At 34.1% G+C, this 15,925-nt stretch overlaps 1 protein-coding gene across 2 annotated transcripts in view; it reads right to left on the bottom strand.

Annotated features, from left to right (window-relative positions):
• The window catches only part of pasha (microprocessor complex subunit partner of drosha), a 366,059-nt gene that overhangs the window by 189,912 nt on the left and 160,222 nt on the right, over positions 1–15,925 (bottom strand). For both annotated transcript variants that reach the window (XM_090391560.1, XM_090391561.1), the window contains exon 4: positions 2,713–2,827. In XM_090391560.1, coding sequence (XP_090247686.1) covers positions 2,713–2,827 — 115 coding nt within the window. The remainder of the gene's footprint in view (positions 1–2,712; positions 2,828–15,925) is intronic.

Genomic DNA, 15,925 nt, shown 5'->3' with positions numbered 1-15,925 from the left:
TGAAAGACCGTGGAAGAAAACTTGAAGAAGAACAACCGAAGTTCAGGCCAACAGAGGTTGTCAAGATCAGATTTTTATTTTAAAACAAATAGTTGAGAAATTTTGTGAATATGACTATGATCTGTACTTGTTTGGTAAATCTGGAAAAAGCACACAACAAGGTGTCCAGAGAAAAGCTTTTCAAAACACTACAATTACATGGGGCAAATGGAACATTACACAGAACAATACATACTCTATATTTAAGTTGTCAGTCAGCAGTTAGAATTGAAGGAAAGACAAGAAAATTGTTTGATGTAAAATCAGAAGTAAGACAAGGATGTACATTATTTCTGCTCTTATTCTTCATCTATATGGATCACAAAGTGGCATTAGGCCTGAATTAGAATTGGACATATCAAACTTAGTTCTTTGCTTTATGTAGATGATATACTCCTAAATACATCTAGTGCAAATCTACAGGATCCTCTAATTAAATTAAATAATAGCCGTAACAAATTTGGCATGAAAATCACCAATAAAAAGACCAAAACTATGAAAATAGGTAGGGACATAGGATCTCCATAGTACTGAATGGAGATCCTATAGAACAAGTACATTTTTTCAGCTATTTAGGCACAGTTTTTAATGAAGATGGCAAGTTAAATCTGGAAATAGACAACAGAACAAACAAAGCTGGTATGGTGGGTAGCCAGATGAATAAATTTATATGGAATGAGAGAGAAATTAGCCAAAACACCAAACTATATATATATTTATTATTATTCCTGATACCTCCAAGGAGTCCAAAGACTCATCGCGGGGGGACACACCTACAACTGTCTCTACACCGAACCTCTACTACGAATCACCTCCATCAATGCCATCTACCGCCCACCTCCAACATCACCTCAACTAGTATTTTTTGTCTGTAAATTGCGTGTGTTCTGAAGGGCCGATTTGTCTGTATGTGGGATGAAAAACCCGAGTTTCCGGGAGAAAAAACCCTGCTACCTCCGCATGAGATCGGCTAACTCATCTTCAATTGAAATCGACCAGATAAAGATTCCTCCCGTCACGAGGAATCTTTATCTGGTCGATTTCAATCGAAGGTGAGTATATATATATTCAAGATACCAAGTAATTTTATATGAACTTGGTTTTTAATCCTATTTCTGATGAATGAAGAAAGGAATTTGACATTGTTAGCATTGAAAAATGTGTCAGCAGTGCTAATCCAAGGTGGTATGAACACTTAAACAGAATGGGGGGAGGAAAGGTTAGCAAAACAGGTGCTTAATGCCAGGAAAGAAGATCCAGAGGAAGAATAGTCTAGGTTGATTGATTCAGTCAGAAGTGCCTTAGAAGCACAAAATATTAGATATGACAAAATTGGTCCCAACCCAACATTTGTTACAGTATTCACAAGTAATAGATTAATTTGGAGGAAAATTGTTGATAGTACATTAATAATAATGTAAACTTAAATATGTAGTGCTGTATTGGTCCCAACCCAACATTTGTTACAGTATTCACAAGTAATAGATTAATTTGGAGGAAAATTGTTGATAGTACATTAATAATAATGTAAACTTAAATATGTAGTGCTGTAATAGTGAGTACATATCAGAAAATTGATGTGTCAACATTATTCCTGGTATTCCTAATGAATTCATTCCTTTTTACACATACAAATTATTTCATGTGAGAGATTACATGAATTTTAATAAATTTAGTTTAATCCTTTATCCAAGTGTGAGCAAACAAAGTTTGCACCTGAAAATATCTTCAAGACTGAGGTAAGGTAGTGCAACACCGGGAAACTCGTAGCAAAGGTGGACCAAGCTAACATCACTCCTATCTCAGTATCTCCCATAATGCAAAACACATCTCCTTGCAGATATGTATAATGCTATGCATTAAGGGAAGGGCCACTACCCAGACTGGTTTCGACCATTATTGAGGTCTCGTCAGTGGGAGCCAGGTCCAGAAGTGAAGATACCAAAGCAGAAGCAATGGAGAGGTCATCTTTACCTATAGGAGTTGCCAAAAGGTGTGCCACCTTATTATTAAATTACTCTGGATTCAGAGAAAGATGTTGAAAGTTTATTTTTCACTTGGTTAGACTATAATAAATTTAGTTTAATCCTTTATCCAGTTTAATTAGTTTAATCCTTTATTTGCTCACCCTTGGATAAAGGATTAAACTAAATTAATTATAGTCTAACCAAGTGAAAAATAAACTTTCAACAAAAAAATAACATGGACTTTTTCAACCTTTTTCTAGTCCCATACATAATGTCACATAAATGTAGACATTATGCAAATTATGCAATATAGAATAAATTCTATATTTCCTTGTTTTTTGTCAACATTATTCTCGAAGCTTTAATTTCTATTGCATTGTACTTATGTCTCTTTTTGTTGGTCTCATGCATAAGACAAAATCAGAAAAAGTGACTTCTGCTAATCAAAAGCTTAAACTTCATTTGTCCTTCACTGTCCCATAGTACATTACTTACACTAGTTAAAGAAGCTTCAGCCCAGTGAAATCCTCCTTGACATCCCCCTAATCTAAACTTCCATCACAAAAAAATACACTTCCCAAATACTGGAAGTTTCATTCTTCTTCTGCTAAGGAGGTTAACATATTGTATTTAATTCTCTAGACATCAGCAAATTTGACAGAAATATGTTAAATATTTTATAAAATGTAATGTAAATTAAAATTACCATCAACCCCGCTATCTTGACTATCTTCTACACAATTCTTTTTCTGTTCCATTTCCTTTTCTAGTTCCTTTTTGTAATGCAAACAAGGAATAGCAGTTATGGGAATTTCATGCTTCTGTAAAGGAAGATTATATAAGAAATGGAGATGTTGATGATTGTTTTTTTTAGAAATTCTCATATTTTTAATTGCTTATATGAATTATTCATACATGATTTTCAACTATCCAAAGTTATAATAAATTTAGGTAGAATTGTATATAAAAATAGAATAAGTTGTTCTTTTTACTACCTACTAATGCTGTTTATATACGATGCCATTGGTAACATCATAGGCCAAGTATCTGACTGGTGCAAAATAGTTCTATGTACAATGAAATTTTAACTGTATATCTCCAGATTTTAATTTATCTGTTTTATATTTGGTGGTCTGTTTCTCCCACCCCCCACTCAACCTTGCAATATGGATTTGAATAAATTTTCAATGAAAAGAAAGACTACTACTTTAAAGTAGTGAGAAAATATGAAACTGGAGGGGGAAATAAATGAAGAACATAAAATTAATGACTTAGAGAATCAGCAATGTATAATTACAAACAATGCAAACAGAAATTAAAGAGTTGGGGGCAGTGGTGAGCTATAGTGGGCTCACGCGAGCCCTTTGTTAAATTTTTCTCAAATTTGTGAGCCTCTTGTTCTTGTTTACTTTTTTATTTTTTCAAAAAACAAAACAAAACATAATTTTTTGAAATATATTAAGCAACAAACTCATACAGTAACCTAACAAAAATTAATCTATTTGACAGTGTATAGATTATTTGGAATTATTGTTTCAACTCCTCTATAACAAATGCACCCAAGTTTGAAAATAAAATAAGCACATGCGATATCTTTACCCTTCTCCCTTCTGGTAGCCAATCGTATGGTAAAACCAGTAGCCAATCAAATGTTTGTAAAACTGTCATCAACAGATTATTCCACTGGACATTAGTTCTGTGTTCGTCAGTACACTGATGTATAAAAATTGTTTCTGTTTAAAATTTAAAAATATTAAATTTAAAAACTGTACATTCGGCAAATTTTATTTTTATAATTGTAAAAGTATTCTTTGCCAAAAATTTTTTTGGGAAAGAAAAAATAATGAAAAGGTATTCTGCTGATTCTACTGCAAGTGAAAATGAAGTTGAAGATGAAGTTGAGGGTAATACGCACATTGATTCAATGAATATGCAATAAGTTGGAGGAGAAAAAGAAAAGCATTTACCTGATTGCTGGAGCAAGCATCGTATTTCAAAATGCAGTATATGGTTAGAAGTTAAAAATGGTAAATTAGGATGTCGTGTTTGCTCAAAATATAAAAACTTAAGTGTTGAAGGAGTAAAAGGTTGTTTTATCATCAAAGGAATGGGTAAAAATAAAAATGAAAACTGAATGGAAACACTACAGACCCAAGAACTGCATTTTTGTGTAAAAAGTTATACAAACATAATGAATCATTTGCTCATAATAAAATCATAAAAATAAATGAAGAATGTAGCAAATCTATATTACCAAATTTAGTTGTCAAACTAAATGAAAAAGAAATTTTGATAACTTCAAAAATGTTTAATTAAGACATAGTTTGGTGAAGAGAAACCAACCAATGTCTGATTTACCAGATTTAATTGAGCTGCAAATTAAAAATGGTATTGATCTAGGATTATCATTGCATTCTAGATTCTCAGGAATTAGAATAGATGAACATATTTCTAAACAAATAAAATTAAAAATATTCTCCAAAACAATAGAAAAAAATTGCAAAATTTCTATAATAGCAGACGAATCAACGACATTATCCAAAATAAATGTTTTAGTTATTCACATACAAGTTGAGCTCACTGAACCATGTATGATTTTTGTAGATCTTGTAGAACTAGAAAATACCACCACGGAATGTATACATGCTACTATAATTGCTACTTTAAATTCATATGGATTTTCTATTTATAAAATCATCTCATTGCATTTTGTTCTGACGGAACTAGTGTAATGTTAGGAAACAAATCAGGTGTTGCAATCAAACTTCTACAAAAATTTCCCAACATTGTGATTTGGCATTGCGTAGCTCATCGTTTACAATTAGCATTAGACGATTCGATAAAAAAACATTAAAGAAATAAATCATTTTGAAATATTTATGGATAAATTATATGCTTCTTATCATCAAAAGATGGGCCATGTGTTTGGACCATGACGGGCAGCTTGCAGTTTACGAACGGCTCTTGCTGTGTGGAGAAATTACCTTTTATGCAAGCATTTTGCATCGAATAATAACTATAAGGGCTTTTTAAACCGACTTCTCAATTTGGAATTTTTAAAAAATCTAGCATTAATGATTGATATCCTAGGAATTATCATATCTGTCAGAAGCACAACAAAGTTGCAATATAAATATTATAAGGGCTAATTCCTTAATCATGCAAACAATTAATGCAATTAATGATTTTAAAAATTCTGTAGGTTCTTATAAATCTAAAATTGATACCATGTTAAAATCAAAAAAATTTGAAGGAATAGCAATTGAAAGCAAAATCAGATTTCACAAACTACCATGAGAAACATTACTAAACTCTTTTATAATGTCTTTAAAGGATACTTTAAATTGCTACTTTAAATTCATATGGATTTTATATTCATATGGATTCATATGATTCATATGGATCATATGGATTCATATAGGACACCTATAGATTAATGCAGCAAAGTAATTTTAAACTTAAAAATTAAAATTATGAGGATTTGGAAGATGAAAAACCGAAAAATGTTTTAAATGTATGTTATCCTGAAACATGGAATATGGAAGAAGTTATGTGTCCATGGTTAGAAGGAGAAAAGAAAATAAGGTCTTTAAATTTTATTTTGAAATATGAAATTAAAATTAATGATTTTAGAGATTTAGCGAAAATGGCTTTGACTGGAAAGTTACAAAACAAAATTCCCAGCACGGTGAAAAAAGCCAAAGTGATTATGGCAACAATTGCAGTTTGCAGCGCTGAAGCTGAACAAGCTTTTAGTGTGATGAATAAAATCGTAACGACGAAGAGATCTTCTCTCACTATAAAACACATTTCGGATTTAATGACAATATGTATAAATGGGAAACCCTTGAATGAATTTAATCCAAATTCCTATGTCAAATCTTTTCTAGAAAATCATCGCTCAGCTATAGATTCTCCTAGAAGAACAAAACGTGAAGGAGGAAGGAAATAAGGTGTGGCAGCTGTTGTCATAAGTATATCCTTAAAGTAATTGTTTGTAAATGCTAACCTGTAAAGGAGTGAGTATTTTCTGGGTAAATGTGCACCAGACAGTGAGTTATTTTTTTTCATGTAAAACCGTCTCATCGTCTCAAAAGTGATTTTATTAAATAAAATATTATAGTTATTACTGTTACTAATGGTAACAGTAATAACTTATTAGTTATTACTGTTACCTTATAAGTTATAGTTATTACTGTTACTACCATTTTACAAATAAGAATTCACTTTTGGTAATCACATATAAATAAATAGGACTATAAAAATAATGCCCCTTGATTGGTAATGTTGATTATCACTTGAAGTATAAAAATAAAAGAGAAATATAACACATTTCAATATTATTGTGTTTAGATAATATTTATTTATTCTTTATAGATTGCTTGTCAAAAAAACTTCTATCGTAAACAAAACAAATTTATTTTGTTTATAAAAAATGTGGACTGTTGCATATGTGCAATTATAAAAGATTTTATTCTTATTATATTATTATTCGTGACACCTCCAAGGAGTCCAAAGACTCATCACGGGAGGACACCTACAACTGTCTCAACCACTACACCGAACCTCTACTACGAATCAACGCCATCTACTGCCCACCTCCAACATCACCTCAACTAGTATTTTTTGTCTGTAAATTGCATGTGTTCTGAAGGGCTGATTATTCTGTATGCGGGATGAAAAACCCGAGTTTCCGGGAGAAAAAACCCTGCTACCTCCGTATGAGATCGGCTTACTCACCTTCGATTGAAATCATCCAGATAAAGATTCCTCCTGTCGCGACGAGAATCGAACTTAAGCCTATTCCAATCGAAGGGCGCAATGTACCATTGTTCTTCCAGTTATATTTTGACAGTTAAAAAATGTTTTTCTTCTGTAAGATTAACACAGATTCATATTTATAAATTTAGGGACACAAAAACGCACGTGTTGAACAGATTATTTTATTCATTACTAATAAAATAAACCTTGACGTTTCGATCCCTGTATCGAGGTCATCATCGGCAGGATACAAGTGTATAAGGAACCAAGCAATATGCTCTAGCCCTGTATACCAGTAAACTAAATTTATGTATTTAATTAATCCTTTTCCCTAGCCTGACCTCTAGTGAAAAGAAAAAAATAATAATAAAATAAAATAAAAAAATATATAAATATAAAAAAATAAAAATAAAAATAATAAAAAAATAAAGTAAGCTAAAGATACGTGTTTCCTTGTTAACGAATCGACTAGCATTTTTGAAACAATGTAGAGACAGCAATGTAATACCCAAATGCATTAAACTAAAGAAGAAGTTTAGATCAGCCAAAGTGCCCCGTATTTATGCCCGGTTGGTAAAAGCTTTGTTACAAGAACAAATCCACGAGGCACGTAAAAATCTAGCATCCACCCAAGCCAAAGTTCTACAACTTAAATTAGAGCTATCTGACTACGTTATTCCAGAAATTTGGGAGATTTTAGACAGGATCACAGACGACTCGGCCAAGCACTTATTACTGAAAAACAAAGAAAAATTAATAATGAAATTTCAAGCCCTACAACAACAGAAAAGCACAAGACCATCAGGACGCCGTAACGAAAGGAACAGCCAATCACAAACCGACATCATAAAGAGCAGCCAATCACCCACAAACAAAGTTAGGAGCAACCAACCACCATCGGACCATAGCTTGGTTATCAACCAATCAAACCACAATCTCACCCAAGGTGAACTCTCACTGCTAAAGAAAGGTTTGAACTACGGCATTGCTCCGAGGTCAGTGAACAAACTTGATATCGTTTATCATATCGAGAGAGGTTTAAGATCTCTCCCCACCAATTTGGCTGATAAAATACGAATGGAAACATCGTGTATACTAAATTCAAACAAAAAACTAAGCACCAACTTAAACAAAACCGAAAATCTAGCCCTTTAAAATTAACCAAGACATTATAATCATGAAAGCAGATAAAGGCAAAGACACTGTCCTTTTAGACCATACAACATACATTGAAAAGATGAACCATTTGATATCAGACCACAACACCTACCAAATGGTAAACTAAAACCCCACAAAACGTAACAAAAGGAAAACAACTGAATTAATCAAATCTGTCCACACATGGCCCGAAGAAACTACAAAAAATTAATACCTCATTATGCCTGTGCGTCCAGAATTTATGGCCTACAAAAATACACAAACCAGGTACACCACTACATCCGATTGTTGAAGGAATTGACAGCCCAAATTATCACTTAACCAAAAAATTAGCGGCCACACTCAAGGAATTGGTAGGACAGACCCCATTCCTACATAAAAAATACACAACATTTCATTAATAAAATTAAAAACATCACAATCAACGACCAAGATTTATTAGTCAGCTTTGACAACATAACTTCCCTTTTCACCAATGTCCCAATCAATGACACTATCTTGCTCCTATAGAACATATTTCCACACGACATCACGACCTTCTTTGCCCACATACTCTGCTCCGGATATTTTGTGTGGCAAAACAATTTTTACCTTCAAAAAGAAGGTACAGCCATGGGCTCACCACTTTCCCCCCAATAGCTAACTTTTATATGGAAGACTTTGAGCAACGTGCTCTAGAGACAGCATGTCTAAAGCCCAAAATTTGGCTCAGATACATCGACGATATTTTTGTCATTTGGCCCCATGGCCACGAAGCTCTAAATACATTCCTTAGCCACCTAAACAAACAACACAAACGTATCCAATTCACCATTGAAATGGAAAAAAACAACTCTCTTCCTTTCCTACACACACACTTTTTCACACGTCTTCCCTCTGGCTGTCTCTTCTTCTCAGTTTACCGCAAACCTACACACACAGGCCAATACATACAAAAAAATTCTTACCGCAATCCAACACAAAAACTAGGTGTCATAAGCACCCTTAAACACAGAGCTCTAACTATTTGTTCTAATGAACAAGCTCTAAACCAGGAATACAAGATCATCAACCAAACATTTATAAAAAATGGATACAGTAAAAAAAAACTATTAACAAGATCCTCCATAAAGATACCAGTAAGAACAAAAAAGATTTCAGGAATGCTATTGCCATTCCTTATGTTAGAGGCATTTCTGAAAAAATAGACAGAACACTATGCAAATACAACATTAAAACCACCTTTAAACCCCCAAATAAGTTAAGACACCTACTCAGTTCTTCTAAAGATCCTCTTCCACACCTAGCCCACCCAGGGGGTATACAAAATACAATGCACATGTAACATACCATACATAGAGGAAACAGGGCATATCCCAATCAGACAAGACGAACACAAATGACACATTAAATACCTCCATTATGGAAAAACTGGCCTTTCTGACCATGCACTCCAAACATACCACAGAATTGATTGGAAAAATACCAAGTCCCTACAACACACCAAAACCTGGTTTGAGAGAAAATTTAAAAGAGTCGTGTGAAATGCTCAAACACAACCCAAATCTCAACAAAAATGATGGCCTAACCATTTCAAGAATGTGGAGGACCCATCTACAACCTGTATAACAACCTAAACTAGCCATAGAAAAATCCCACTACAAGAAGATAACCTGGGGAATTGTTTGTAACATTCAACAGCAACTGAAAGAAATCATATTATAACAGTCAGAACTGTACAAAATCCAGAAGAATATTAATACATGAGGATTTGAGCAGTTTATTGTAGTTGTATTTATTTATTTATTTTTATTTTTTTATAATTATATTTATATTTTATTTTATTTTATTATTATTATTTTTTTTTTAATCACTAGAGGTCAGGCTAGAGAAAAGGATTAATTAAATACATAGATACCTGTATACAGGGCTAGAGCATGTAGCTTGGTTCCTTATACACTTGTATCCTTCCGATGATGACCTCGATACAGGGGTCGAAACATCAAGTTTTATTTTATTAGTAATTAATAAAATAATCTGTTCAACACGTGTGTTTTTGTGTCTCTAAATTTATAAATATGAATGCTGATCACCGTGTAACCTCGTCATCAAATTCCTGCCATGTACCCTTGAGGAGTGTACAGGAAATATTACTACATGAAAAAAATTACATCATTACTAACTTCCTATCTACAATTTTCCTCCAAATCAGTCTGTTACTTGTCAAGACTCCAACATTATCAGATCTTATATTTCTATCGTCTAAGGCACTTTGTACTGTAACAATCCACCTATACCTTGGTCTTCCTCTGGGTCGTTTTGCTGCCAACCTGGCAGAGAACACTTGTTCTGCTAATCTTTCTTCACCCATTCTGTTTAAGTGACCATACCACCTGAGATCAGCTCTGCTAACGCATTCATGGATGCTGACAATGTCAAGTTCTTTCCTAATATCCTTGTTTTTAATATGATATTGATATTGATGCCATCTGTTCATGCCTCTAGTCCTTCGCAAGACTCTCATATCTGCAGTCTCTAGTCTTTGGTCAAGTGTTTTACTTCTGACCCAGCTCTCAGATCCATAAGTTCAAAGTGGTTTGAACACTGTCTTGTATACAGCTAATTTAGTGTTCCGAATAATTTCTCTCTTATTCCATATGAATTTATTCAATTGACTTCCCACCATACCAGCTTTGCTGATTCTGTTGTCTATTTCTATATTGAATTTACCATCTTCAGTAAAAATCGTGCCTAAGTAGCTGAAATGTTTTACTTGTTCCATAGGTTCTCCATTCACAACACAGTTGACATTTTCAATGATTCTGCCTATTTTCATTGTCTTTGTCTTTTTATTGCTGACCTTCATACCATATCTATTACAACAGTTATTCAATTTAGTCAGAGAATTTGTAGCGGATTTATTTAGAAGTATAACATCATCCGCACAAAGCAAAGTGCTGACATTAACATCTCCAATTTTGATATCATGTTTAATACCACTTTCCTTCATAATGTGATCCATATAGATAATGAATAACAGAAGGGATAATGTACATCCTTGTCTCACACCATATTTAACATTAAACCATCTTCCTGTACTTCCTTCAAATCTAACTGCTGACTTACAACTCAAATAAAGACAAAGTATTGCTTGATATAATGCCCCATTGACATCATACAACTGTAGCGTTTTGAATAGCTTCTCTCTTGGCACCTTATCATATGCCTTTTCCAAATCGACGAAACTTAAATACAGATCTTTGTTATATTCCCATGCTTTCTCGACTATTTGTCGTAAAGTGAAGATCTGATCTTGACAGCCTCTATTTGGCCTGACTCCAGCTTATTCTTCACCCAGCTTTTCTTCCACAATTCTTCTCAACCGTTTCTCAAGTATACTTGCATAGATCTTGCCAGGAACACTCAGTAGGGAAATACCTCTGTAATTCTCACATGCAGTTTTATTTCCCTTTTTATATATGGGTACTATGAGAGCTCTACTCCAATCATCGGGAATTCGTCCCTCTGTCCAGGCTTTCTGAACTATGCAGTGCAGCCACTGTAAGACTCTTATACCACCATACTTCAGCATTTCTGGTCAAATATCATCTACTCCTGCTGCCTTTCCACATTTCAAGCCTTTGGTGGCTTTTTCTACTTCAAGTATGGATATGTATTCCTGACTGCATGCCTGGTCAGTGTTTTTTACCACTGTGCTGTCATCACTGCTTGTTTCATTTAGCAATTTTTCAAAGTAATTACTCCATACTTCAAGGATATCTTTTTCTTCCATTTTCATATCACTTTTATTATCTCTAACTCCTTTTACAGTACTCTTTCCTCCATTCCTAAGCTTCTTCAACAACCTCCAGAATATTTTGCAATCTTCTTGATATTTATTTTCTATATTGTTGCCAAAGTCCTCCCATGACATTTGTTTAGCTAGTTTTACACAGTGTTTAGCATTCTTGCATTAACCTTAAAAGAAAAAATTAACACAGATGATTGAGTGCAAATATTTCATGTTTAGATCATGAAATATTATTTAAAATTGAAGCCTTTACGTATCCCCTCATACTTTTTGGTTGCCATTTGTACACAAGCTGTATTAATAAAAGTTTTTGTGTGAAATACAGCTTCTTTTTGCTTGACAATGCGATGACAACCAAAATTATGAACCTAGTGTTTAGAAATGCACATTCAGCCAAACGTGTTTAAATCTGTATCCAGTTTCAATGTAGTAGCTAAAGATCCAGTGTATTCTGAGGAATCGAAGGCAGCCTAACTATAAATTAAAACCAATAATGATTTAATATTCTGAAATTCCCCACTTTTAAAATGGTATTCTTTCCAGTGAACATTGCATCACTAATTCAACCTACAGATGACAAAGAAATAAAAGTGTTCAAAAGTTATTATTACCTTCAAAGAATATGAAGAAAGTGATACAAGAATTGAATGCCAAAGAAAAGAAAAGAAAATGCCAAAGAATTTTGAAAAAAAGTTTAATATTAGGATGACTGTAGACATTATTGGACATAATGTCTATAATAATTATGTAAACATAATGTTGCTATTCAACGATGCAGAGGGATATATAACAATTATTAGCAAACAATTTTTCATGGATAATAACAATAGGTGAATTGATATGGCAAAATCAATAAGGTCTGATGAAGTGAATGAAGAAAATGTTGAAGAGTTACTAGCATTCCATTTTCAAATTATTAGATGCCAGAAATGACAAAGTCAAGGAGATGCAGAAAAAAGTAACAGTTACAAAAAAAAAAAAAACTTGAATATCAGTGAAATAACCAGGGCTGTTTAACATCTGGAAGTTTTCATTATTTATTGAAAATGATCTGAATAAAGAAAGAGAGGTGAAGGATTTAAGGAATAAAGAAATCTAAAAGGAGAAATGGCACTGCACAACAGGCAAATAGCTACATTATTAAGATGTTTTGAAGTCTACATGCAAAAAAGCTAGTGAAGGTTAAGAATTAGTGAATGTCAATTGCCAAAGTATTTTATGATGCTTTCTTAATTACCAGTATTCCTATTTCTTTCTGCCATTAAAATTTTATGATTCAAAAATAATCGATGATAAGCATCGTGACATGATTCACAAATGGTGTTTAAAAGGCAGTGAGAGAAAACACGAGAGTAATGGGAATGGACTGAGTTAAATAACAAAAAATTAATATGATCATTATCAAATTCCTGATATTTACCTTCAGGGGTGTACAGGATATTATGATAGTACTATATGAAAAAAAAAAAAAAAAAGTGACACCATACCTAACTTCCTATTGACAATTTTCTGTCAACAGAAAAACAATTTGACTGTTAATATTCCAATATCAGCAGACTTTATTTTTGGTTTCTCATACACTTTTTACTGTATCAATCCACTTAGATCTTGGTCTTCCTCTGGGTCTTTTTCCTACCATCCTGGCAAAGAACACTTGTTTTTGCTAACCTTTTCTTTGCTATTCTGTTTAAGTGACCCTACCCTGAGATTAGCTCTGTTAACACATTCGTGAATCTAACGGCTAAAAATAAAACGGCTAGAAATAAAAGGCTAGCAATATGCTAGCCTTTTATAATAAAGTTACAAGAGCATTAGATGAGGGAAAGGCATATACTGCAATTTTCTTAGACTTGGCGAAGGCATTTGACAGGGTGCCACATGATAAGCTGATATTTAAGTTGCAGCACATGGGTCTGGATGTCAGATTGGTCAACTGGATTCAGGATTGGCTGTCTGATAGGTATCAGAGAGTTGTGTATGGTGGAGCAGTTTCCAGGAGGCAGAGGGTTACAAGTGGGGTCCCACAGGGCTCAGTACTAGGACCTATATTGTTTAACCTTTATATCAATGACATAGCCAGTGGATTGCAGGGGGATATTCAGTTGTTTGCGGATGATGCGAAGCTTGGAAGGATTATTAGTAATAGTGCAGATGTGGTAGCCCTGCAAGAGGATTTAAATAAGCTAGATAGATGGGCAAATGAATGGGGGTGTCAGTTTAATGCAGCAAAATGTAAGGTCTTGAGGTTTGGGAAACATCGATGGGATGCTGCATACTCTATGGGAGGAATTATACTGGAGGAAGTAGGGGAGACAAGAGATCTGGGGTTGATGATTGATAGAAACCTGAAGTTTAGGGGACATATTGCAAAGGTGGTGAAGGTAACACAGAGGATTGCTGCTATTATGAGAAGGACACTGACCTGCAGAGATAAGAGGGTTATCATTCCGTTGTATAAGTCTCTGATCAGACCACACTTGGACTATTGTTCTCAGATTTGGTCCCCAGGATTTGAAGGGGATAAATTAACCGTGGAAAGGATACAAAGACGGATGACAAAGATGGTTTCAGGACTGTACAAGGATAGTTATGAGGATCGGCTGAGAGAATGTGGACTGCAGAGTTTGGTGGATAGAAGAAGGAGAGGTGATATGATTGAGACTTTTAAACTGTTGAGAGGTGGTTACAGGGTTGACACTGGGGAGTTCTTTCGCTTGGTTGATCAGCGGGAAGGAGTGATGACAAGAGGCCATCCCTGGAAGTTACGAAAGGAAACTGTGAGCAAGAGGGTAAGGAGTGGTTTCTTTGTGTGGAGGGTGGTTGAGCCGTGGAATGCATTGCCTGATGGAGTGGTGGGAGCGAGAACGGTCAGTGGGTTTAAGGAGTGGTATGATAAACTTTGTGTTTCTCAGGGGGGGACTTCCCCTCGATGAGTCTTGACAGACTTTATGTCTTAGAAAGGACCTCCCTCGATGAGTCTTTTGACTCCTTGGAGGCCTGAATAATAATAATAATAATAATAATAATAATAACAATATAAAGTTCTTTCCTAAAATTCTCATTTTTAATACTGCCATTGATGCCATCTGTCCACTCCCCTGATCTTTCTCAGAACTCTCATATCTGTAATCTCCAGTCTTTAAGCATTTTATTTCTAACCCAGCTCTCAGATCTATAATTTAAAATTGGTTTGAACATTGTCCTGTATACAGCTAGTTGAGTGTTTTGACTAATTTCTCTACTATTCCATATAAATGTATTTGGTTGATTTCCTACCATACCAGCTTTGTTAATTCTATTGTTTATATTTTCATATTTAATTTGCCATCTTCACTAAAAATTGTGCCTAAATGGCCCAAATATTTTAATTGATCTACAGGATCTTTGTCTTTTTATTGCTGATTTTTACAGCAAATTTATTACAGCAGTTATTCAATTTAGTCAGGGAATCCCACAGACTTGTATTGCATTTATTTTGAAGTATAGCATCATCTTTAATAAAATAAAGAGCTGAGATTAACATCTCCAATTTTGATATCACATTTAATACCATTTTCCTTCATAATGTGATCCATACAGATAATGAATAACTATGGAGATAATGTACACCCTGATCTTGCACATCAAACCATTTTCCTGTACCTCCTTCACAATTCTAATTGCTGACTTACAACTCAAATATAAACTAAGTATTCCTTGATATGTCTCATTTGCATAATAAGGTGTTGACACCTTTTGGCAACTGGTATATGGTGATATGACTTCTGTATTACTTCCACCTTAATATCACCACCGCTGGGTCTGGCTCCCACTGACGAGACAAATCAGTAAATCTGGGTAGTGACCCTTCCCTTAATGCATAGCAGTATACATGTCCGCAAGGAGATGTGTTTTGCATTATGGGATGCTAAGGCAAGTGATCAGAACTTATTCCACCTTTACCACGAGTTGCCCCAGTCCTGAAAATATTTCAGGTGCAAACTTTGTTTGTTTACACTTGGATAAAGGATTAAACCAAATATATAATTGGTCTCATTTACACCATATAACGGTAGCATCTTGAAGCTTTTCTCTTGGCAAATTGTTATATGGCTTTTCCATATCCTTGTTATATTCCCATCAGCTCAGCTAATACCTTTTATTACCTTATAGGGAGTAGGCAAGGCCTTTTAATCCAATCTAGCTTTTTTTTTTTGGAGACTTTTGGAGC

Source organism: Typopeltis vanoorti, chromosome 4, assembly GCF_054136105.1.
Source record: "Typopeltis vanoorti isolate ZY-2024b chromosome 4, IOZ_Tvanoo_1.0, whole genome shotgun sequence".
Classification (NCBI taxonomy): domain Eukaryota; kingdom Metazoa; phylum Arthropoda; class Arachnida; order Uropygi; family Thelyphonidae; genus Typopeltis; species Typopeltis vanoorti.
Note: the sequence above shows the minus strand (reverse complement) of the source record. Positions and strands in the feature narration are given on the sequence as shown.